Consider the following 25,626-nt stretch of genomic DNA (forward strand, 5'->3'; position numbering starts at 1 on the left):
CCAGGATGCCATTGGCCTTCCTGGCCACAAGGGCACAGTGCTGGCTCATGGTCATCCTGCTGTCCACCAGGACCCCCAGGTCCCTTTCCGCTACACTGCTCTCCAGGGATGGCACATCTACCACCCCTCTGGGCAACCTGTGCCGGTGTTTTACTCGGCTGCCAGGCAGCCGTGCCCAGAGGACGGGGAGGCGGGGCTCGGCGGGGGCTGCAGCCGCCCCAGCGGGACCGCGGCCCGACCCTGGCTGATGGAACCCCTGCCACGCACCGCGGCCCCCTAAGCCGGGGGGTGGGCGGGGCCCAACCGCGGGGCGGGGCCTCATGTGCTCGAAGCTCCGCCCCCAAAGCCCGCCCCTCGAGAGAAGGTAAACAGTGTTCACATACGCATGCGTGCTGCGACGGCTGGGACTACGCATGCGTGTTACTTCTTCCTCACGCTCGTTGTGTTGCTTTTGCGCACGCCGCGGGGGAGAGATTTGACCTTCTTCGCGTGCCGTCCGGCGCGAGGGTTGGTGGGTAAGGCAAGATGGCGGCTGTGGCTCGCTGCTCCCGGGTTCCCCGCGGCCTCTTGTTGCCAAGGGCAGGTGAGTGTCACTGCCGCCCAGGGGCCGGAGTGCCGCGTCTGCCCGCTGGGTCGCGGTGGAACCCGAATGCTCTTGAGCTCTCGGCCGGAGCCTGTACGGTGCCAGCGGCCTGCCCGCGCTCACCGCGGGGCGCCCTCGGTGGGGAGCGATGAGGGAACTCACAGGGCAGCGCCTGAAAAGCAGCTGGTTAAGATAACTGCTTGCGGTGGAAATGATGGGGTTTCTGCCTTCCTTCTCTTTAGAGAACTGATGCCTGCGTGGAGTTGTGTCAGGCTGCCGGTGTAGCGGTACAGTGGGTTGTCTCACTGGGACTGTCAAAATCTCGGCAAATGAAATGCTGCCCTGTAGGCTAAAAGTTTGAATTCCTTTTACGACCTTGACGTTTTGGCCGTGGTCTATAAGCGTGCTTAATTACCAAAAATTATATATAAAGCTTGTATTTGGGCCTTTGCTGTTAAAACAGAACTGATATTTAGTTAAATTGGTTCAGCACATGCTCCTCTGTTGAGTAAAGTGAGAGATGGGAAACAGGACGTGTTGGTTGATGAAAGGGAGGAAAGAATTTAATATGCTTCTAATTGTAGCAATGTGTCTTTTAAAGAAAAAGATCGTTCTTGTTTACTGTGGATATTTGAGGTTTATTTCAAATCAGTTCTCATAAACTGCTTCAGATATGGATTGTTAAAGTAAATTTGCAGTGAGAAATAGATTATGGTTAGTGAAGAAGATGAAATTGTACTCTTTTGGGTAAATAATCTCTGAGCAACTGTGTGTTACACCGAAGCTCAGAGTTTTAGCAGTGTCACTCAGTCTGGCGATACTAACATGAGTTGTGAAAGCTGTATGGTTCTATTAAATTATGTAGTCTAGCGTTATTATGTGTTGGTTGCATTTTGACAGGGCTCTGTGCCACATGGAAGGTCCTACTGGTTCTGAATCAGTGTGAGGATCTCTCTAGCCTACTTTCTTTGAGTCTCATGCACATCCTTAAAACCCAACTTTTTTTTTTTGGTGTGTGTAACATGGTAGTCACTGGGCACTGAGCCATAGATGGTGATATATTGTGGCAGATCTTGTACAGTTATGGAACAAGAAAAGAAGTACACCAGTAAAGACCTTGCAAAATAAGGAAGGTGACAACAGGAGTATATGCGCAGGTGGGAGAATACAAAAGAGGAATTGGATGTTATTTGGTAGTGTGACAGTCATAGCATCATGAAGAGCATATCATCAATAATTTTTGCAGAAATGACAACAAAAAAGCTACAAAGTAGTTGAAAGATGTGTAGAATATTTTTCAGATTAACTTTCCTGTCCTTCTTACATGGGTTGTTCTGTTTAATAATACTTTTTTTCAGCAGGGGTTCACTGTGGACTAAAATGTTGCTTTTAGGTTTTGTATTGTAAGGATTGAAATATTCCTATCTGAAAGTAACACATACTGTTAGCTCTCTAAATGTGGATATTGTGTGGTTACTTTTTTTACAAACCTTTAGATTCTAGAGAAGCGTATGTAAACGTAGTACTGAGCTTTCTCTTTCACCATCTCAGCATACCATGTAGCTTCTTTGCATACTTGAAGGAATCTTGTTGGTTATAAAGAACCTAGTCATTTCTCTGTGAGCCCGCCTTTTCTAAAAATTAGTAACAAACCCCTCGTTATTAAAACACCACAAGAATAAAGGTAACAAGTTAATCAAACCATCTCTCTCAGTATTATTGTTTGCACCTGCACTCAAACTGAGCTTGGTTAATGTTCACTCTCCAGCTATCCATTACATAGCTACAGGCTTTATTCTGTACAGAGTATTCAGGATACATTCCTGATTTCATTTGCTACTTTATTTTGTTGTTGTCATTTAAAAGAATAAATTAAAAATATTCCCCCTTCTCCTCAAGCTTTTTGAATGTAAGAATTTAGGGTATAAGCTGCATGTTTGTGTATTTTGTGTCAGATAACATTGTAAAGATAGCATGGTAATGTGTTTTAAAACATGCTATATTGGAAATCCATTGAAATTACTGTGTTCATCTTCACGGTAATTTTGCAGAAGTATACATGAAGTTTTTAGAGGGCAATGTAAAATTAACTAGATGGTAGAAAAAGCAGAGAGTGAAGATAACTGGTGAATATAGCAGTGATGAGTTGGCATGTTCTGTAAAATTTCAGTTTGAGGTGTTGTAAAGTTTAATATGAACATACTGCATTACTTTAAGAACCTGACATATAATTTTAAGATATTAATTGGATACCACAGAAGTGTATGTTTCTATTAAACTGTAGCAGATCTTTCACAAGTTGTGTGGGATTTTTGCTTGGATGTGGAGTTTTTGGTTTGTTAGATTAGTGTTGTATGTTTTGTTTGTTAGTTTTTTTGGTCTTTATCAAAGGGTATATTTTCCTTCTTTCTTATACTTAGTCTCAAGGTATCTGCTCCAGTAATGGAGAGGCCCTGCGTATCTGCCACTTTAAGGCAGATACCATGCCCAGTTTAGCTGTTCCTGATCTTGGAGCTTTTTGGTAAGAGAGTTGCTTTTAAAGAAGTCATATACCTACTTGAATTTTGTGTAGGTAATATCTTATTTTGTCCCATTTCTATCAGCCAATTGGAGTATATCTTCTAGCCATATTGTATTAATTTCATAAGTACAAATGTATATATGGAATTGCTTTATTTATTTAAGTGGGTGTTAGCCTACTTTCAGGACAAGGTTGGAGATGTGGTATCTGTTTTTATTCCAATTTGTGCGGTATGGAGAGAGGAGGGATAGACAAACTTGTAGGTACAGAAATGCCTCCTTAAGACACTGAAATCTTGCTGGTTTGTTTTTGTTTTTGTTTTTTTTCTGTTTTGAATTCTGTTAGCTGATCTAACAAAATATAATTTGTCCAAACACACCTTGTCCTTTTTGTCTTTTTAATGTTGTGGCTACAACATAAGTGTCACGGGGTAACTGGCAATACAGAACCATATGTGGATAAAAGGTACTCTTTCATTGTACAAGGGGGGGATTTTTTTGTGGTTTCCTAAAGCATCCATCATTCTGATGTCAAATATTAGTCTTGTTTTCATGATAATTCTTGGTACATAGATTTATATGGGGCAGATGAAACTTGCTTATTCTTATCCAGAAAATGCTTATGGCCATGACTTCCTAAAGGTTGGATTTCTGTTATACTTTTTATATTCTCAAGCTAGTTTTCCAAGGTTAGCTCCTAGAGTCTGCTTTTGTCAACAGCCAGATGTCTGTACCATGTTAACACTCTCTGTGTTTCATCTGTTCCTTTCTTTTTATAATCATGGAGATGTACTAACATTAAACACTTCTAATTTCAAAAATCTCTTTCAGTCACTTAATTTCTTGCTTTTAGCTAACTTTGTTGGAGAGGACATAGGCTTCTCTTCAAACTCTCTGTTGGAGCTACCTTAGCAATATCCTAGTGATGTCCTTTTTCCCTGGCTTTCAACTTTTCATTGCTCTTTGAGAAAAGGGACAGCTTGGAGGCAATTCTATGTGTCATGGCTCTGGCTCTTTGCATTTCTTCGTTTCTCCTCACTCCTAGAGATTTGATATAGGTGGGTTGCTCTTCCAGCATTTGGGTGTGCTATATTTAGACTGCGGTAAAAAGTCTGGTTAACTGCATCTGGAGTGATTCTGAGGTCTTTATCCTGCAACACCCAGATCTGGATGTGAATATACTTGGATGGGACCTACCTGTAGCAAGTATTCTTTATTTGCTTAACCTCTGTGCTTCACCTTATACATCAAGTGCTAATGCTAGCCAGTTAAGCTTTATTTGCTGTTTAGGAACCGATAACCTTAGTCTGCACTTTTCGGGTCATAATTTGGTCTTTGACTTTTATAACCACTTCCTTAAGCTTCCTGTCCTCTGATCTATCCAGATGTCTCTGGAACAGCCTGTCAGGACTCTTGACATGGGAAATTTTGGTGAGGGAGATTAGAGGAAATGAATCTGTAATGAGAAAAATAACTTTAACTATGATTTGACCCTGATAACTTTTAGCTTAATCTCTCCTGTTTTGTGTTATAGGCCCTGGCATTTCTGTGTTAGCTGCAGCACCATCTGTGTTGCCGCAGCACCGCCAAGTTCATCATGCGGTGATCCCTCATGGAAGAAGTGGACGATCCTCTGTTAGTGGCATCGTGGCCACTGTCTTTGGGGCTACAGGTTTCCTGGGACGCTATGTTGTCAACCGTTTAGGTAATATTTGCCAGTAGCACTAAGTAAAAAATTTCAGCATTTAACAAAACTCTGGTTTTGCTTAATTTGCAGGATGAGCTAGAAATCTGTAGCATTTTTGGTTCTTAAAAGTACAGCAGTGCAGAAGTGTTTTATGTGATATTTTCATAGTGTTTGGTCTGCTAAAGTGCCAGGATGTGACAATTAGTAAAAGCTGGTTTAAACTAGGAAATGTAGAAGCCTTTGAAGGTTGTTAAAGTGATTAAAATAAACAATTCTCCTTCAAGTACTGTTTTTCAGTCTGTAAAATGCAGATCTGAGGAGCATACAGCATGTATTTATTTCTTCTGGTTTTGGCCTTACTAGGACTTCTTAGGAAAATGTTTGCAGGAATTTGATTGGAATTCTTCAGAATTGCCATTTGAATTTAAGTATTAGAAAATAACTCTTGCTTTTTTTTTTCCTTCTCATTCCCATGCAACTTAGAAAATGCAAATATCCTTATGTTACACATTTTTAGGTATTGTACTAATATTTATAGCACACACAATGATTTTTTTGTTGTTGTTGTTAATGAGCTTATATTATTTCTTACAAGCCCAAATGTTCAAGTGTGTCCCTGCTCAAGAATTCCAGTGATGTAGGTTCCAAAACTTACTTCTATGCTACTTTTAGCTTTGAAGATAACTATTCAAAATATCTATATATTTGTTGTGTGTTAACATCACAGAAAACGAGGAATTTTTGTATATTCAGAAGTTCCTCTGCTTAAAGTGATGCATTAGTTTGAGAGAAATGAAACTTCTTTTTGAACACTTAGGTCGCATTGGATCTCAAGTAATCATACCCTATCGCTGTGATCGGTATGACCTCATGTATCTGCGACCGATGGGTGACCTGGGGCAACTTCTCTTCCTTGTAAGTCTTTTACTTTGGCTTTAGATCAAATACAATGCCATTGCTATACAAGGAAATCTGCTAATCGTTCTCAAAGTCAGAACTCCAGCTATTGTTTAGCCTCTAAATGGAAATGATGTGAAAGAGCTTTCTTTGATTATGCCTATCTACACATTATCTCATCTTTTTCCCATTTGATGCTCTGGTTACAGGAGTGGGACTGTAAGGACAAAGACTCTATCCGAAGAGCCCTGGAACACAGCAATGTGGTCATTAATCTTGTTGGAAAGGAATGGGAAACAAAGTAATTTTCCTTTTTTTTTTTTTTTTTTTTCCCTTATATAGATAGATTGGGACCAGGTATTGGGTATTGTAGCCACATTTACAGCATGTGTACAGTATACAGTAATGCTTACATTGTTCTTGGCTTCTATGAAAATGCAAAACTGAAATTTTACATATAAAAGTTCTTTTATTTCTATAAACAGTTAACTAGAACCCTGGTTGTGATCTGCTCTCGAAAAGTGTGTTCTTTCTGTAATTTTCTAGTGTACAGCTTTTGATCTGCCAGAATGTTCATTTTACAGCTTTCATACACCTTACAGATGTTTGCTGGTTGCTTTCCCTCTAGCTGACAGAGTGTCGCTGTTTTCTGTGAGACCATGTTTACATTGTTGCAGAAATGGGATAGTTCCTTTTTGACATCCATTTAAAAAAATCCCATATTTATTTTATGTTAGAAATACCTGTAATAGCCTCATATTGGGGTTTTTGTGTGTGTGTGTGCAACTATCTCCACTTTATTTAAAGCATTGGAGAGAACTGCCAGATAAAAACTCATTAGTTGTGTGATTTGCCTTTATAGGCTACATAATTTTGCTGTTGTAGTAGACAGAAACAAATGTAGATATCAGTTTCATCTACACTTACAAGCCTAATGCCTTTGCTGGTTTTTTTTGTGAACAGCCATTTGCTGTTGTAGTGTCAAATTGTGTAATTATTTTTCCTAAAATAGTATGTCTGTTGGCAAGCACCTATTTCAGCTGTTTCTTGTCTAGTCAAATATCATACATAACTTCTGGAGACACTTTGATTTTTGAATTCAAATTCATAGTGGTACTTTTTTTTTTTCTGATAGTCACGTAGTTCCTTGTCCCATTGTTGGAGTCTGTAACATAGCTTATTTGGGAAAGACCCACCAAACCTAAACCACCTTTGGTCTTGTGCATCTGACAAGGTTTTTTATTCATTTTTATTCATCTTACATCTTCTTCAGACTTTGAGATATAGGTAAAAAGGTACAAACTAACCTGTCAGGATTTTTTTACACTGTTAACTAAATTATCAACATAAGAGTTCAAACACCTATTGCTGTCAAAATAGAAGAAATTTCTTCGTAATATCAGAGTGAGGGAAGACTGTACATTTGGCCCAAGGCCAATGTAATCTTGGTTCATCTTTCATATATGTATTTCATGTGTACTTCCTCTTTGAAAATTTCTGGACTCATGTAAAAAGTATGATTTATGCAAGGGAGGTCTCTTTGTTATTGAAATGAAGTGTAAGGACTACAACAAAAACTTTAATTCTAGTTAAAAGCCCCCAAACCTCGTCACCCCCCTCAGTTTCAACAGATTCAAAAGCAGAGGAGTCTTGGTACATGTTTGAGACTTCTGAATGGTGAAAAATTACCACTGTATTGCACAAATGTTCCTATCATGTAGTTTATCCACCATGTTGGTCTCATTGATGGTGCTGAGATAAAATTGTATGTTCTATTAAACACGAGGTCATACTAACCATTGTAATAACCTCAAAGTCTATGAACAACTTAAGGAGGGGAAAGAAAAAAAGTAAAATTAGAAGTTCAGATCAGTCAAAAAAATAAAGCCTGCCATTAAACATGTTCCTCCTTGCCTAGTACTAGTGTACAGTGCCCTCTGTGTATTCTATGTTGTTTGGAAACTCCATAGTTACAGGAGGGATGTTGTTTGTTCTTGTGTGTTTCTAAAATCTATTTTTGTGAGTAGAACAGGAGTGATGGTTCCCAGGATCAGATTAGTTATTGAAGGGTCAAAAATAACTTTTTATTTTTAAGGCTTTCTTTAGACTCCAGTGGGATCTGAAGAGCTGTGGGAGTAGATAAGGACAGAGAGAGAGGCATTTGGACAAGTTGTTTGTTCTCCAAAGCAAATGGAAAAGATGGAGCAGGGTGCTTACAAGGACAATATAAAGACATGAGAGCCAATTCTCTTTCTTACAGTCTTGTGATATTTGGAAAGAATTTGGTGATTGTTGCCAGCCTATAGTGTCATTTCTGCTGGGAGACAGAGCTTCTGTATTGTTATTGATTAGATGCCAAACTAGATTACAGTTGAACCCCCTAATTTAGGCCCCTTGAATGCCATAAAGTGAGTGAAGTTGTTCTTTCTGTATGCTTCTCCTTATAGTCCTTTACAGCTGCCATGAAATGGTTCTAACTGTTCTGTCAATGTGAAATTTTGCATTTGCATAAACACCTGAATGGTGTTTGGTCTGGTTTTGTCCACTTTCCGAATGTCTAGCATCTGCTCTAACTTAGGCTGCTCAGAACTTTCGAGCTTTTGAGAGCATCAAATCAAGTAAAATTTTGAACAGGTGTTGTAGAAAGACAGCTTTGCTCTGAATTCAAGATGCAGCACTTCTCTTAAAAAAAAAAAAAAAAAGATCTCTTTTCACTTGAAGTCTTCCATCTGTTATAAACAAATGGGCAAGAGGATTTTTGATACCGATTTAACAGGTGAAAAAGCAGACAGTACCATTGCTGTAATTGAAGCTTACTGTTGCATTTCACTCTCCTCATGTTTTTCTTATGCGAAGAGTCCCTCATGAAAGGAAACTTTGTAACAAGGAGGATCACAATAGCTTTTTGAAATACATTCAAGGAATATGTAATAATTGCTATTGATTGATAGGGAATTACTGTTGATTGCTCTTAAGTTAACATTTATTTTTTTGCCTTGTTTTAGAAACTTCAAGTATGAAGATGTATTTGTAAATATTCCTCAAAGTATTGCACAGATAGCTAGGGAAGCTGGTGTGGAAACACTCATTCATATCTCTCACCTGAATGCTAGCATGAAGAGTCCTTCCAAATACCTCAGGAGTAAAGTAAGTCTGGAATCCTTCTGAATATGTATTCAGAGAGCCTACTTTTGTGTGTGTGCATTTTGTTTGTGGTTTTGTGGTTGTTGTTGTTTGATTGGTTGTTTTTTCTTCACAACTGGGTCTGTTTGAAGGAAATTGGTGTATGTACTGGCTATGGAATGTTTTCTGCAACTGAGGAATTTTTGAGTTTCTGTTCATATTTGAGCTAGAAATCCTCCTTAGTACTTCATGTGCCTTGAAGGGAAATAGAACTTGTATTCCTGAAAACTCTTCCTTTCTTCTAGCTGTGAATATCTTTGCATCTAAAATTGCTGTCATTAAGAAAGAGGAACTAGTCTGATGATGGTTCGGGATCTGATATGAAGCCTAACATCTAAGACTGGAATGACCTAGCAAATTAAGTAGATGCCAAAATGACTGCTGCAAGGTGCATGATAACAGGCCCTTGGAGTGGGATTGTTACCTCTTCCAAAAAAAAAAAACCCAAAAACAAAAACAAACAAACAAAAAAAAAAAACAAACCCAAAACAAACAAACAAAAAAAACCAACCAGGTTTTGGTATCCTATTATTTTTTTCCATATTAGGAGGTATAGTTTTCTATTACTGGTTTTCTCTTTTTAATATAGGTGTTGTCCCAGTTTCAGCTATTTTTGTTTTATTTGAGTTCATTGTACTGCACCTTGTCTTTAATATTAAAAATTTTTAAAACCAGGTTTCAAATTTGGTAGTTCTCAACATACAACAGCCCTACAGGATAGTTAGGCCTTACTGTATTGGCCAGTCCCATGGGAAAAGCAGATAACTGCCACTGAAATTTCTAACTCTACTTAAGCAGTTCTTGGAGTGTTCCGATGATGTAGCAGGGATTATGTAAACCTTCTGTTTTCTTCCAAGCTCTAGTCTGACTTAAGCAAGAGAAGTACTTAGCTTAGGCCTCTTTCTTTTTGAATGTTACTACTTTAAATTTATGTCACTTCACTAGGGAGACTATTGTATCTCAAGTAGAAGAAATGATCTATGTGTTTATGGGACTTCTGGGATGTTTTGTGAGAGCTGTATCTCAGCATAGTGTCTCAAACATCAAATCAGATACAAATAATTGTTGTGCTACTGATGGTGTCGTTTCTTTGAGTGCTGTAGCCAGTTCTGAAAAGGCGTCCTTTTCTGGTCTGTTCAGAATGAATCTAATGGATGTGTTCATTTTAACTGAATGATAGGCTGTTGGAGAGAGAGCAGTGAGGGAAGAATTTCCAGATGCTATAATTCTGAAGCCCTCAGAGATGTATGGGAGAGAGGACCGATTTCTCAATCATTACGCAAGTATGTACTCTTGAAATAATAAAAATATATGTGGTTTGTATATCTGTCTGTGAAGAAAATGTGATTTTCATTTGGAAAACAGAGGTATGTTTTTATCAGAAATATTCTGTATGTCGTTAGCTGAAAGTGTGTAATGGAAACAAAAAACTTTCATGACTGAATTATTTCTAGAATTCTTTCTAAATCTAGTTAGATTTTGCTGTGTGTGGTGGTTGTGGGTTTTTTTATTTTTTTTTTTTTTTTTTTTGTTTGCCTTTTTTTTGAGGTGGGTCTATGTGCTATTGTGTTTTGTTTGTTTTTAATTTAGATTGTTCTGAGCTAAGGTTTGGTCATCTCAGCCCTGAAAGTAGTTCGTCATGAAAGTAGTTTTTCGAGTTGGTAATGTGGGAATGCAAAAATCAATCTGAGTTGTTCTGGACTCAGAAGCAACTGTAATGACTCTGATGTACCACCAACAAAATTTCTAGACAAGATAGAGTTGAATCTGTTTCTGTCTTGCAAAGCTGAGATATCTTCGAACCACTCTAGGTGAACAGTAAATACAGCCTTACTATGGCTATTAATAAGAAAATTAAATGTGCATTGAAAACAACACTACTGATTTTTAAAAGTTAGTTTTCAGAAGAAATCCATACTCGGTGTAGTGCAACGTGCCTAGGTTATTGGTTTACTGAAAGGATTCACAGATTTTATTCTCAAGTTATATATGTGTCTTTTTATTAGACATGCGCTGGTTTGGTGGTGTGCCTCTTATTTCTCTGGGCAAAAAAACAGTGAAGCAACCGATATATGTAAGTTTTCTATAAAACAAGACAATCCCAAATCCTCTGTGTGTGTGTTGGGTTTTTTCTTTTCCTCTGATAAGTCGCTTCTCAAAGAGGAGTATGCGCGTGCATTCGTGTATTCTATTGGTAATTATCTGAATTTGTTTCTCACAGGTGGTTGATGTAGCAAAGGCAATTATAAATGCCATTAAGGATCCTGATGCTAAAGGAAAAACATATGCCTTGGCTGGGTAGGTTACTTTTCTGATTCTAATTAAGTGAAGAACTTCTTTTTGGTGTCATTTTTTGGCATGCTGCACAGTACATTTAATTTCTCCATCCGTGCACACAGTTTGAGCTGCAATAAATTCCACCTCCTTTTTGGGAGTAAAAATGACTCAAGCTGTTATTGCGAGTACTCTGAAAATCCTAGTTTGGACCCCATTGCATTTAATGTTATGTATGTGCACACAAAGAAATACGCAGTGTTGGGAAATGTGCTAGACAGCACAGCTTTGGCGAAAATTCTACTAAAGCTGTGTGAAAGCCACCTGGAATGAGAGTGGGTAGAGACTAGATCTCTTGGAATATTTGGTGTGCAAAAGTCAGAATATGTCCTTAGCATTAAGAATAAATGACGTGGCAAATGCCAAGTTAATGGGTCCGTGTTTTGCTGTTGTAACATGGCACTGAAATTGGTCTTCATGGATATATGTGGTAAAAGGAACATTAGATTAACTGATAAAGAAAGCAGTTACTAATTAGTTGAGATAAAAATTATGCTGAAGAGCTCCCTTTTTTCCCTTTGCATGCATATTTCTGTCTTCCCCACTTATACACTGAAAATGCGTGTAGTATCTGGATGTTGCAAAAGGCTTATCTGAGATTACATTGTTTTTGCCATGTTGGTTTTGTGACGCTGTTACAATAACAGCCGTTTACTGCTGTAGTGCAGAGATCATTGCTAGTTTGTCTTTCGCTTGTGTGATGTCTCTTTCTTCAGCACTGTAACTGAGCTCTTGAGGAAGATGTTATCCCAGCAGCCAGGCCAGATGTGCTGTGTGTGCTGATGCTCTGGAAGAGGCACCAAGCAGCTCTTCAGCTGCTTTTGGATTATGATGCTGAGGAACTTCTGCTCAAAAACTAGCAAAATAAGAGGCTAAAAATGGTCTGAAAAGACCAACAGCAACAATAAAGTTATTAAGTAACTTGGAGTGGCTTTCAAATCACTGGGATGTTGTGAAGTGCCACAGTAAAGAACAAGTGGGGAAAAAAGGCTAAACAGCCATTCAAAACCACTTTTTTATCAAAGAGAATAGACATGTAGGTGTCAGATGGACACAATGCAAAACCACAAAATGTGACAAAATTAACCCCATGAACGACTATTTTCTCTCTTGGGGGCAAACTTGAAGATGGGTCAATATGTATCCAAAAGCACCTGCCTCAAAAGAGAGGTGCCTATTTTTAGGTTCATCTCTATCTCAGCAGGAGCAGCTGCTCCAACTGCAGGAGAAATTGAGAAGTACACATTAAATAGAACACTGCAGCCAAATGGAAGAGCAATTGGCTAAACTTTGAAGGTATTCTTACAGTTTCACATTTTTGGCACTTTATGGAAGGCCAGGAGTTCAGTGCCCAGGTTTCAGAGGCAGGAATTCAAGCATGGATGCCAGGCTCTCACTGCAAGGAATACAGTTTCAGGCACATAACAATGACTGAAAACACTTTGAATAAATGATGGTCTAAATGGAAGATCCAAGTTAGTGTTGTAAAACCAAAGGAACTCTGAAGCATACCTCTTGACTAAAGCTTTATGAGACTTCTTTTTTTTGAGAGGAGTTACCAGTTTGCATTTCAAATACTAATTTTGTAAAAGAGCATTCCGTTTCTGTGTTTTTGTTTTGTTTTTTTAGGGTTTTTTTCCTTTTTTTTGTATGGTGGAACAGAGTTACAGCTATGACAGCTAGTCATGTTGTTGCTATGTCTGAATGACTGAATATTTGGTATGGTATTTTACCTCTTCCCCCTGTGGCATTGGTTTTGCTTCATCCACTCTTTCAATCTTCTCTCTTGAATGCTAATGCGCTCTAGACCTCATTGTCTGCTAGTGTTGTGTTTAGTGTAATGACACTTCAATGTGATTCTGTTCTCACTGAAGCTGTATTGTTAATGTTTGGTAATTTGTAAAGTTACAAACAGTATCTTTATCTTCACGTTTTTAAGTTTGGTTCTACTATACATCCTTCCATGGTTCTTACATATCAGGATAAAAGTGAGATTTTCTTATGCTGCCTTTGGATAGACATGAAGATATTAAGTATAAGGGCAAAAAAATAGGTAAAAAAACCTGCTAATGACTAATGAAAACAAAGGTGGTGTCCTTTTTTTTTAATCTCACCTGAGTAAGTAAATTGGCTATTACTACTTTTTGCTGTGTTTCTCTTGTAAATTCTGTTAACAGAGGAAAGCTTAATATCTTGGTTTTCATGGTAGTCCTTTAGTGTAACTTCATAAATGCAGATCTCTCCCAGGTTCTTTAATCCAGCCACCTAGATGAAGTTGATAAGGAGTTTTGAGTGTTGAAATCTTTTGAATTCTCCCAAATATGCTAACCTACCTTTAAGTGTATTCATTAGAATGTTTTGCACTAATTTGCTTTTACAAACTAAAGTAGTAGTAATTTGGGGTTCCATCTTCTTTTTTCCAGCATTTATCAATAAATTTTGTTTGAGGTTATTAACATTGCTGTTCTTTTGGAAGAACGTGTCAATTGAAGACCTTGATATCTATGAGATCTTGGGTTCATCAAACTGAAATTCACATTCTTTGTATCATAATCTTGGACTTTTGGACTGTTTGAAGTTTTGCATACTTACTTTGTTGGGATTTAGATTCCAATGGTAATTCAGTGTCTCCTATTTAAAAAAAGAAAAAAGAAGGGAGACTGAAGATACAAAAAAAACCCCTACAGTCTTTTAGAAGGCTGGGATTACCTGGGAAGTAATCCCTCTCAAGATGATTATCATGTCTCAGCACTGAAAATCTTGTATTCAGAATTTGAGTCAGCATGGAGGAGGCATGTTAAATGTGTGCTTTAAAAATACACAGAATATACTTTATTCACCATGATTGTGGTGGGCCAGCCTTGACCAGCAGCCAGACGCCCACCCAGCTGCCCACTCCCTGTCCTCAAACAGCAGAAAAAAATAGTATGAAAAACTTAAAATTTGAGATAAAGAAAAGGAGTTACTGTCTTGGGCCAAACAGATCCAACTGGGGAAAATTAATTTACTGTCAATTACAATAGAATAGTGTTAAATAAACACCAAAAGAATAAAACATCACCACCTCCCTGCCACCCTTTTTCCAGGCTCAACTTCAATCCTTCACTCCTGACTCCTCTCCCCTATCTCCCCAAGCAGTGCAGTGGTGTGGGGAACAGTGGGTTACGGGTCAGTCCCTACTAGCTGCTCTGTGCTGCTTTTTCCTCCTCACACTTTTCCCCAGCTCCAGGATGGGCCCTTCCATGGGCTGCAGCCTTTCATGTGAACCTGCTCCACCGTGGGCTTTCCATGAACCACAGTCTCTGCTTGGGCGCCTGGAGCACCTCGTCCTGCTCTCACCTTGGTGTCTGCAGAGCTGTTTCTCACACTTTTTTCCTCACTCCTCTCTGCCTCTGTGGCATTTCTGCCCTTCCTTAAATATGTTTTCCCGGAGACATTGCCATTTTGTCTGAGGGGCTCAGCTGTGCCCTGTGATGGGTTGGTTGGAGCCGACTGTGCCCAGCGCGGGGCAACCCTGACCTCTCTCCACAGGCTGCCTCTGCAGTGCCCCCTTCCCAGCACCTGACACAAAACAATCTTGCACTTTGTGATTTACACTGTTACCTTTGCTTGTGTCAGATGATATATGTTTCTAACTGAAAACATCTTAAATTCGACCAGTACAGAATCTTGAGAGCTGGAATGTATTTATCTCTTCTGAGGAAAATGACAAATCTGTCAAATTATTTAGATTGAGCAAAACTGGGCCTTTGGTAGGCTTAGGGGAAGTGTAGGTGTGTGTATTAAAATTCTTGTCTCTTGCCGTGAGTTTTTAAGTATGTCTAACTTACCTACAATGTTTATTGCATTTTCTTTCAGACCTAACCGATACCTCCTTTACAACATAGTAGAATACATCTACTCCGTTTCCCATCGAACCTTTCTTCCCTATCCGCTTCCACGTCCTCTCTACCAGTAAGTGGGACCCTTCCTTCACTAAGAACTTGGGATCTACCAGGTGGCACAGAAGCATAAATAACCGTTGTGTTGGTTATTTAGTACTGTCAATTGTTATTTAATGTGATGAGTGCAGATACTGGCTTTCCCTTGGTACTCATTAGTTACATTGAGGCTTCTGCTGAGGCACAGGCCTGCATTTGATGAGGTAGTGTGTGAAAGGTGTACTTGTAATAAATTTAACTATTCCAGAGTCATTGAATGGCTTTGCTTTTGCTGAGTCAAAAAGTAAAAAAAAGTCTTAAGCAGAAACAATCAGTAACAAACTAAACAAACTTCTAATAGTACCACAAAGATAGTCTGTATGCTGCTGACTGCAGGCCCTGACAGATTTTTCTGCAGCAGCTTAAGGTATTGCTGCTGTCAGCTGTCCTTCCAGTCTGGTGAGCACTGCCACCCTGGAAGCAGAGTTGGGGTAAGGGTGGGTAAAGATATTGTTTGACCTCGTAGTTCAGTCCTTTGTATTGATTTGAGCCAGTGTTGGAGCTCATTTTGTACTGAGATCTTGGCCTGGGAATTTGAGCAGTGCAGTTGTGAGCAAACATTTCTTGTTCTGAGATATGTGGGCAGTAACATCTTTAGAAGATGGTAAAAAATTGAGAGATAAGAAGGGAAAGTTGTAGCATCACTTCAGCTGACTACAATAGATGAACTTGGCTCTGTTTGCATGCCCTGAGATGCTCCTGCAGCTGTGTGTTTTGGCCTCAGGGGGCACAGAGAAGCTGATTTGCTGAATTGCAGCTACTTAGTGCTTGAAAAACTGTAGCATAAATCTGAGCCTGGGCTTAGTCCTTGAGGCATAATCAGACTTCTTTTTGAAGAGCTACCTCAAACAGTAAATGCTATTTCAGAAGCTGCCCTCAGCATGGTGGAGATATGTTAGTGTTTGGACTGCTGTCCTCATTTTAAGTACAATGTGAACTACTAAGCCAAAAAAAATTAGCTATGTTAGAACTCTCCTACCGATCTGCTGATAGGACTCAGTGTTGGATTCATGTAATGGATGAGGAATAATGCTAGAACAATTTCTTAAACTGTTGTGGCTATTTCTGAATTGGCTGTAGAAGCATTGGGTTAACATGGTTCATCTGACACAGAGCAGCTTGTTAAAATGTAACTATGTGTGTGCTTATTAGTTTTATTCACATTTGCTGCTATCCATGTTATGCTTTTTTCTTTATAGACTAAACTAAGTCGTATTTCATATTTTTGAGAAAAGAGTGCATCTAAATGGATAAGCCTAGTGCTGTTTATGTGCAGTCACTTTGTAATACTCTGGTCTGCCATGTGAGCACTTCAGTAAGAAATTCTACTTTGAATATTGTTGGTCCCAAGACGCTGAGTGAGAGCTATAGTGGGTTTTTTTATTATTATTATTTGCCAGATTTTATTTCTTTCAAGGGAAATTTTGTTTCTGGAAACTGCAAATACACTAATCCTCATACGTTTTATATATGCAGATTGCTCCAGATTCCATCATCTTGTTTGTATGGCTGTTAAATCATGTAGTTGTCAGCAAACATGTTTTTTCATGGAGGCACTGAATCAAACTTCATGACTAATTGGATTGCTGCCTACACTACTAGGGAACAGAGTTTGGAGGAAAGTCAGGGGCAAGACTGAACCCTCTAGTGTGTGGGGAATTGGATGTGGAGGCTTACTTTCCTCACCACTAATGTTCAGTTTTGCTTCTAGATATCTACTCCTCCATTCCCTTCCAAAGTAAAACAATAGATCAAAAAATTCAGTAGCAAACAATTAAAGTTACCAGAAACACAGCTAAGAACTTGCTGGCTGACACATTTACTGCTTTAATGAATTCATAGCTTGCAAAACCAAGTTTTTGTGCACTCTCTGTTAAGTGTGAAATATTTTTACGAGTTCTCATTTTATTCTGTGCATCTGAATAATGACTATACTTCTGCAATACTATTTCTGTTCACAGTTTAGTTGCAAGATTCTTTGAGATTAATCCATTTGAACCATGGATAACACGCGACAAAGTGGACCGGGTAAGTGTAGGACAAGTCATAAATTCTTCTTGGGAAATGTTCCATTGTGTATTTGTAACTTGCACTTGTTTTGCATTCCAGGAGTGCTGAAATCTGTGTACCTCATGTGGTGTAGTACAGGGTTTTTCAAAAAGATGGACCCAGTATCAAAGAGATAGTGATTTTAAATTGGGTCCATCTTTTTGAAACACCCTGTATTTCAGTCAGTTCAATGGCTAGAATTTGATTGTAAAGAATTGCTTTCAGATTGTCTGGATACTACAAAAATTTAAGTTTTAAAAGGTGTCTATATATAACCTTCCTCAAAAATGGTTATGATTCCTGCCATGCAATTGCTGCAGCTAGTGTTCTGTAATCTGACTCTTAACTTGTTTATTCAGACCTGTTACATTTCCAATGAGACAGATACACTGTCAAAGCAGTCTGGAGAGTCCTCTGATGTAGTCTCACCAAGACATAGGAAAAGAGAGGGACTAACAGAACTTTTTTTAAAAAAGGCATCATTATCATGTAGTCTTTCCACTAGCATTGATGGAAGAAGAATAAACATGTTTCTCTAAATATGTTCTAAAAAGTGGTTGAAATGATTGGTAAGAGGGTTATATAGCAAGAGGTAACATGATGGGGGCAGGGAAAGGGCCCAAACTTCTTGTGTCTTAGAAGTGGTCAAGGCCGCATGCTTCACTGTGTCCCAGCCCACTCCCCTAAAACACATGCTATTGAAAATAGCAAAGCCAAAGTAGAGATTTGATGTGCAATGTGCAACTAACTGATGGGGAAGGGGTACTCCCCACTTTTAGGTAGCTAGTGAATTTATGTATCTCTGGTTTAATTAAAATCACTTGTACCATCCAGCTCATGGCATTTTTAACAAGTCATGTTGAACTGACAGCACTGGATACAGCCCAAATTCTTGCATAACGTTAGAATGCATTTCTCGTGAACACATTTAAACTTCATGTTTACCCTTCTTGGAGTGTCTAAGTTGGGGTGGAGAAATAACTTGCAAAAAAACAACTGCAAGTAAAGAAAAAGTAGCAATTTAGGAAGTATTGATGTCAAAATTGTTGGCATATGTGTAGGTTTGCAAAGATAGAGCCCTGTACTCTGGCAAACTCTAAGCTTGCTGCTGTCTGAAATTTTTGCAGAGTTGGGGTTTAATGCCTTTTTTTATGATGCAATATCAATAACCTATTTTGACCTGATTGTTCCAAAATTAGTTTGAGATGGGGTACTACTGCAAATCTGAAAGAACTGGGCCATGTATTAGAACTACTTACTGAATAGCTGTAAGCAATTAATTTCTGTTTACACTTATCCATCTGTGAAATAAACAGGTTTCCTGTTCTGTTTGGAAACTATTGTGAAAAACTGTGGATAGTGTGTGTAATGAAGGAGTTAAGCTTATTCAGGGTCTAGTACAAAGTGCTTTTTTTTTTTCCCCAAACTAGTGACTCATCACCTGTACTAAGTGCTGCCATTGTAGTTCTGTTGGCTGTATTGAGTAGGATGTAGATGGAACATATCCTGAAAACCTTACTTCTAGCTGCCTTTGTAGTTTATAGAGTTACATTTAATAAAATAAGACTGCACCAAATCACTAAAACTACTGCAGTTCAGCTGTAGCATGGATATTGTAACAGGAAGTTTCTCTGTCACTTTGTGTCTGATTGTATTTCTTTCCTGGCTTCTCATTCTTAAGCAATCTACACAAAATTAGGTGTGGTTGACTTAGACCTTTCAGGGAATAATTGCATAAAATAAATTCCTGTTTTCTAAGATACAGGTCATATGTGTTACAAATTTGGTAATAGAATTATTTGTTGTAAATGTTAAACATTCACAACAGGACCCTGTTGTAAACCATGAACAGAGAAAAAAAAACAAGGTGATAATTCAACATATGTTTTCGTGACAAAGTAAAATGCATATAATTGTGTTTCAAAGGCGCCCTCACAAGTTTGACTTGATTTTGTGGTTGCAAAGGAAAAATATTCCTGATAACATATACCTGATGAAGAGAAAACAAAGATACTTTCTGTGTGTCTAGCTGCTATTTATTCCTGAATCCAAATCTGAAGCCTGAAGGACTTTTTGCCAGATGCAGAATGTCTGTATCTCTTGTTGAAATACACTGGGTACTCAATACCTTGTACAATTACACCATAGTTCTGTAGGGCCACACTGAATCTTTTCCTCCTCCTGAGGAAAGAATACTGAGTGAAAATTATGGTCAAGGAACTGAGACTGACACACAGTTGGCTGGACCCATATTTGTGTTTGAATAGGTCTTCAGATCGAGTGCAAGATGCAGCAGTGTATTGTATTGCAGGATTCTTTCTTGGGGGAAACAGTCTTACGTCAGCAGCCTTGAAATTGTAGTAGAATCTCCCAAGAGCTGCCATTTGTAGAAAATTGTTTTGAGACATTTTGAATGTTTCTAGTACTATGAATTTATGGTAGTTCATTTCCATAAAAGAAAAAAAGGTAACCTCAGGTATAAGTACACAATACTGACTTCAGTACATGAATGATTGCATTGGGTGTAATGCTGTTCATTCTATCCAGTGAATTCAGCCGCCTTTTTTTTGTTGTTTGTTTCCTTCTTTTTAAAGTTTCACACAACAGACATGACATTTCCTGATCTTCCTGGTTTGGAAGACCTGGGTATTCAACCAACACCTTTAGAACAGAAAGCGATTGAAGTTCTGCGCCGTCACCGCAGATACCGCTGGTTGGATGCTGAGCTGGAGGAAGCAAAACCAGCGAAGACATATCCCATGTAACAGTTGATGAGGTGGTTACTTAACACTTCTTAAACTGCCTTTGTATGACCCAATTTGTTTGGAGAGCTGTGTACATACTGAGTAAAATATATTAATCGTGTAAACTCTGTTTCACCAGTGTTGTCTTTTTAATTATGGAAGACTGTCATTGAAATGCAATTTGTCTCTTTAAAGTCATGAAAGCAAGTTTACAAACTGTTGCTTAGCTTGTGAACATTAAAATATTTTGAAGGTTGAGACGGGAGGGAATGTGTCTTACCACTAGTCGGTTTTTCCCTTAGCTCTCAAAGCAAGCGTGTCACTGAGCTTTATTAAGTACTCAAGTAATTTGAATAACACTGCACTTCAGGACTATTTGGCCTAGAACATGTCCTTTCTGGTACTGCCGCCTCATTAGATTATGAGGTCTTAGATAAAGCCTCATTTTCAAGTTATTGATTTCTCTGTGCTTTGTTTTCTGCCCCGAGCAGATTACTGTAAATGCCAGCTAAAATGGCACAAGCTGTTTATAAGGTCAGGGAGCATCAATCGGATGTGTTAACAAGTTGTTACATGTCATCTGATCTCTTGTGATACTTACGTGTGCTGTGGCTCATAGGTATGAGGAAAAGTATAATTTCTTCCATTTTTAAATGAGAAAGTCTATTTTTAGATGCTCAATGCTTTTACGTGCGCAGACATCATATTTCTTTTGGTAAAATGAATAAGCTTTACTTCAGGATTTAATATTTTCAATTGTTTCGAGATTAAGAAAAATCCCTGCCTGAATTTGATCAAGAGCTGTGCTGTTTCCATGTCCAAAGAGCTGCTGGAGGCTTTTGGTTACGTTTTGGCAGGGATGTTGTTAGCTAGGGTACAGTTTAGAGCTGAATGGGTTCGTGCACAGGACTGAGAGGAGACACCTAGATCTTCTATACGCAGTGCAGTGTTCTGATGGTTTGAAGATGTTTCTTGAATTGAGGACTGAGCTGCTAGTTCTGGGAGTAGGCCAAATCACATTAACTAGTATGAGTTGAGATTGGTAGGAAAACTAGTTTTAAGCTGAGGCTAAGGAGAGGTAAAATGAATGACAGAACATCTTGTGTCTTCGCCTCCAAGTTTCCCTACTACTTGCCTTTGTTGGATGTGAAATTGGAGGAGTGGAACTGGGACAAGTTGGACAAATGAGTATCAAAAGTAGAAGTTTAATGGTAGAGGGGAGATGTGGAGACTGGGTTGGAACAGGTGATGAAAAAGGAGAGTAAGGAAGAAAGAACAGACAGATTGAAAAAAGCGCAAAAAGGTTAAGGTTATGGAAAGCACAGAAGTCTCTTGATTAAATCACACTGATTGCTGGAGCCAAAGATTAGAATCTCACTATTTCAGTATTATTGCCAGACTACTAAGAAAGTCCTGGGCAAAGTATTTTTTAAATTCCAATAGTTTCCACATTTTGCTCTTCCACATAAAACCTACTGCTGCTAATGTTTACTCTGTTAGGATGAGGTGAGCTCTTGTGATAATACAAATTTTTTGATCCTGCTTACTATGCATTCAGTGTGGCTCTCCCGGATTGTTTATTTTTCTTTTGATAAGGTAAGTTCAGTTGTTTTAAAATAAATCTGCAAATTCAAACATTCAAAAGCTAGGACAAACTGGAAGTGAAGTGCATATTGTTAATAATATGATCCTTAACTTTCCTTATTTTTTGAACTGCAAACTTTTTTTCATAAGACCTTAACTGTAATAAATAGCCCTGTTAGTGCTCATTTAATATGTGTGGCCCTAATGCTAATTCATTGCATGTTATTTACATCGTGCTGTGAAAACATTTTTGCAGGTGCTACATAGAGCAACACAGAGATATGTAATTGTCATTATAGTTCTGTTTGACCAACAAGCAGTTTCCATTTTCAGATGGCAAACTGAGGCAGAAAAACCTGTCAAAGCTAATCCTGTAATGTTGGGTGCTGATGCTGAGAATACTTACCATAATGTGGTGATTTTTTTTTTTCTATTCAAAGCACAGCTTTTCCTGTGGCTTCAGTTGCACCACAGACCATTCTTAGAGGATCTTAATTCAGCCAGCCATTAGGCAGAGAAACATGCAGGTGATGGATACCCATTAAAAGTTTGCTTTAAGCAGCCTCCTCCACATCCAATGGGAACACTAGTGAAAGGGAGCATCATGTTAATGTTGAGCTGCTGCTGCAAATTTCATTTTCCATAGTACTTTGCCTTACATAGCACTTCTGCTTCCTATCTTGTAGAAATTGCAGTGTGATTTCTCATTATTTATCCTTCCAAAGTAATTTCTGTAGGGTTCTTCATTGTTAAAAAGGTCGCTTATTTTGTAATACAGTCCAGAATACATAATTTCTAAAATTCAGCTTAATCTGTGACTTTTATCCCTACTCATTTATCAATGAGAGCATCTTCCTTCTTATCCTGTCCCTAGTTTCTCAGCTTGCAATAATTTTTTAGCCATTCTTCAATTTGCAAAGTACTGAATGTCCTGTAAATGTGTGGACTCGGGCACATTTTTAATGCCTTTGTGCTGGGTGTCGCTCAGAAGACTATGGAGAGGGAAAGAGGGGGCTGTTGTTCCCCATCCTTGCCACAAGAGGTCACTAGTAGAGCAGAAAGTGGCAGCGGTGTTTAAACGTGCTGGGTGCCTTTACTTTTTTGCAGCCTGTCTCCTGCTTAGGCTTTGCTGTTTCTTATCTCTGTTCTTTGCCAGCCTGCGGCCAGAAGGATGTCCAGAAAGGAGTTTTCTGGTCAGACTCAAAATTGTACATTGACAAATTTAGGTACAGTGACATAATAATACATGGCACAGGTACCATCTCTAGCTGAAAAGGAACTGGCTTTGGTCCTTTCCCAACAGAGTCTAATAATCTAATCTGTAACCCCCCTTCAGCCTTCTCTAGAGGGTCTTGTGAGAAAGCAGACCCTTCGCAGCATCTGTTTATGGACCAGATGAATTGTATTTGCTTGGCTGTGTGCGCACTTAGGAGATGAATTGTTATGGACCATCAAGGACTGAAGAGCTGGTGAAAGCAATCATACTGACAGTTGTGTTAGATATATCTATGTGTGTGTGCATGTACATAGATATGTGTGTATACATGCTGCCTCTCACCTTGGACCATCTAATGGAAAGTATGTGCATTTCCCTGGGACTGGGAAGAAAGGAGGAAATAGCACATAGGTGTCACTAAAACATCACGTCTCACTTTTGGCACTCAGCTAGCCTGAAATGAAAAAGGGACACTTCTGGTCAATGTCGTTAACTTTTAGTTCACATGCTGCCTTTGAGCACCAGTGTATCTTGGCTGATGTGAAGAGAAAATTATAAGGAGTAGGAGAATATAATGAGATATTATTCTAGTGGTTATGGTTTTATTAATGTAAATCAGAGCACCTCTTTATTTTGAGTTCATGTCAGAAATATTGATGGTCCTTATCCTTTATTGGGAAGGTAACTGCTAGTGTAATTTTTCAGTATGAAAGGACTCACAGAATAGTTTGGGTTGGAAAGGACCTTCGAAGGTCATCTAGTTCAACCCCCTGACAATGAGTAGGATCTTCAACTAGATCAGGTTGCTTGGAGCCACATCCAGCCCTAACTTGAATGTCTCCAAGGATGGGACATCTACCACCTCTCTGAGTTCCCTGTGCCACCCTCATTGTAAAAAGGAAGTAGGTATGGAAGAAGGAAAAACAGGTAACAAAACCAGAAAACATAACTACTTTGGGTTTTGAGATTTCCCTGCAAGTAGGACTGGAGGATACTTGCATTTTAGAAACAGCTTGTGTAGGTGGGAGTACTATCTGCATCTAAGGATGGAGAGAAGGCTTTGGACCTTATTGTCCTAGTTTCAGCTGGGGTAGACTTACTTCTGTTCCTATTAGCTGGTATCATGCTGTGTTTTGGATTCAGTGTGAGAAAAACATTGGTCATACACTGTTTTGGCTGTTGCCAAGCCATGTTTACACCAAGTCAAGGACTTTTCAGCCAGGAGGCTGCAGGAGCACATGAAGCTGGGAGTGACACAGCCAGGACAGCAGACCCAAACTGGCCAAAGGGATATTCCAGACCATATGACGTCCTGCTCAACATGTAAAGCTGGGGAAAGGGGGGAAGATGAGGAGTTATGGCATTTGTCTTCCCAAGTAACCATTATGTGTGATGGAGCCCTGCTTGCCCGGAGATGGCTGAACACCTGCCTGCCCATGGGTAGTGGTGAATGAATCCCTTGCTTTGCTTTTCTTGTGTGTGCGGTTTTTGCTTTACCTGTTAAACTGTTTTTCAGAATCACAGAATTTTAGGGGTTGGAAAGGACCTCAAAAGATCATCTAGTCCAGTCCCCCTGCTGGAGCAGGAACACCTAGATGAGGCTACACAGGAAGGTGCCTGGGTGGGTTTTGAATGTCTCCAGAGAAGGAGACTCCACAAACCCCCTGGGCAGCCTGTTCCAGAGCTCTGTCACCCTCTTCTCATATTTAAGTGGAACCTCTTGTGTTCCAGTTTATACCCATTACCCCTTGTCCTACCATTGGTTGTCACTGAGAAGAGCCTGGCTCCATCCTTGTGACACTCACCCTTTATATATTTGTAAACATTAATGAGGTTGCCCCTCAGTCTCCTATTCTCCAAGCTAAAGAGCCCCAGTTCCCTCAGCCTTTCCTCATAAGGGAGATGCTCCACTCCCTTAATCACCTTTATCACCCTGCACTGGACTCTCTCCAGCAGTTCCCTGTCCTTGAACTGAGGGGCCCAGAGCAGGACACAATATTCCAGATGTGGTCTCACCAGGGCAGAGTAGATGGGAAGGAGAACCCCCCCTTCTAATAGACCCCATCTCAACCCACAAGTTTTCTCACTTTTACTGGTCTGATTTTCTCCCTTGTCCCACTGGGGTGGGGAGTCAGCAAGTGGTTGTGTGGTGCTTAGTTGCTGGCTGGGGTTAAACCATGACATACACACATCCACACACAGAACTAGAGAAGACTGACTATGACCAGGGCGTACTTAGAAAACCAAGTTTCTGCAGAAAGTATCAATTTTCTGCGTTCAGTTCTAAGAGCTTTTCCGTTAAAATTAAATTTGATAGAGGAGAAAAGCAGAGGAATTTCATCTCATGTAAAGAGTGTATGTTAATATAGAGTTATTCCTCAGAAGAAGGTGAAGGATGTCATTAACATCTGAAGAGAAGTTTTTAAAAAGCCTGATGTGTGTAGTGGTTCAAGGGCACTGGACACAGCTCTACAGCCTGAAGGTGAGAGCTGATCCTCAGCTGAGTGAGCTGGGGTGCTGCTCCCATCTGCCTCCTCCCTGGAGGGTAGACAGTTGTGTTCCTTCAAAGACTCTGTGTGTCCTAAGGACTCTGGTTTGGGCTTACCTTTTGAATTTAGTGCTAATTATATGCATAATGATGCTGAAAATATGGTAACTCTTCAATTATGCTGTTTATAGTGTGTCACTCCATGTTGGAACAGGTGATTTTTATGGAATTAAGCCTCCCTGTTTGTTGCCTTTTTTTTTTTTTGCCTCATACTTTTTCCTTTTTGACTTAACTTGGAAAGCCTTAAAACTTTCTTCACTTGCTTAGAGGGGAGAAGGTAGCGACTGAGAAGAGAATTCAC

At 39.3% G+C, this 25,626-nt stretch overlaps 1 protein-coding gene across 1 annotated transcript; it reads left to right on the forward strand.

Annotated features, from left to right (window-relative positions):
- The first annotated feature begins 444 nt into the window (after positions 1-444).
- Positions 445-20,220, forward strand: NDUFA9 (NADH:ubiquinone oxidoreductase subunit A9). The gene is made up of 11 exons (XM_080344439.1): positions 445-583; positions 4,638-4,808; positions 5,608-5,705; positions 5,897-5,988; positions 8,693-8,834; positions 10,051-10,153; positions 10,877-10,944; positions 11,092-11,168; positions 15,063-15,158; positions 17,146-17,212; positions 19,828-20,220. The coding sequence occupies exons 1-11, from the start codon at positions 526-528 to the stop codon at positions 19,996-19,998; spliced, it is 1,143 nt and encodes a 380-aa protein (XP_080200565.1). The 5' UTR covers positions 445-525; the 3' UTR covers positions 19,999-20,220.
- The last annotated feature ends 5,406 nt before the right edge of the window (positions 20,221-25,626 follow it).

Source organism: Nesoenas mayeri (genome assembly GCF_963082525.1).
Source record: "Nesoenas mayeri genome assembly, chromosome: 1".
Classification (NCBI taxonomy): domain Eukaryota; kingdom Metazoa; phylum Chordata; class Aves; order Columbiformes; family Columbidae; genus Nesoenas; species Nesoenas mayeri.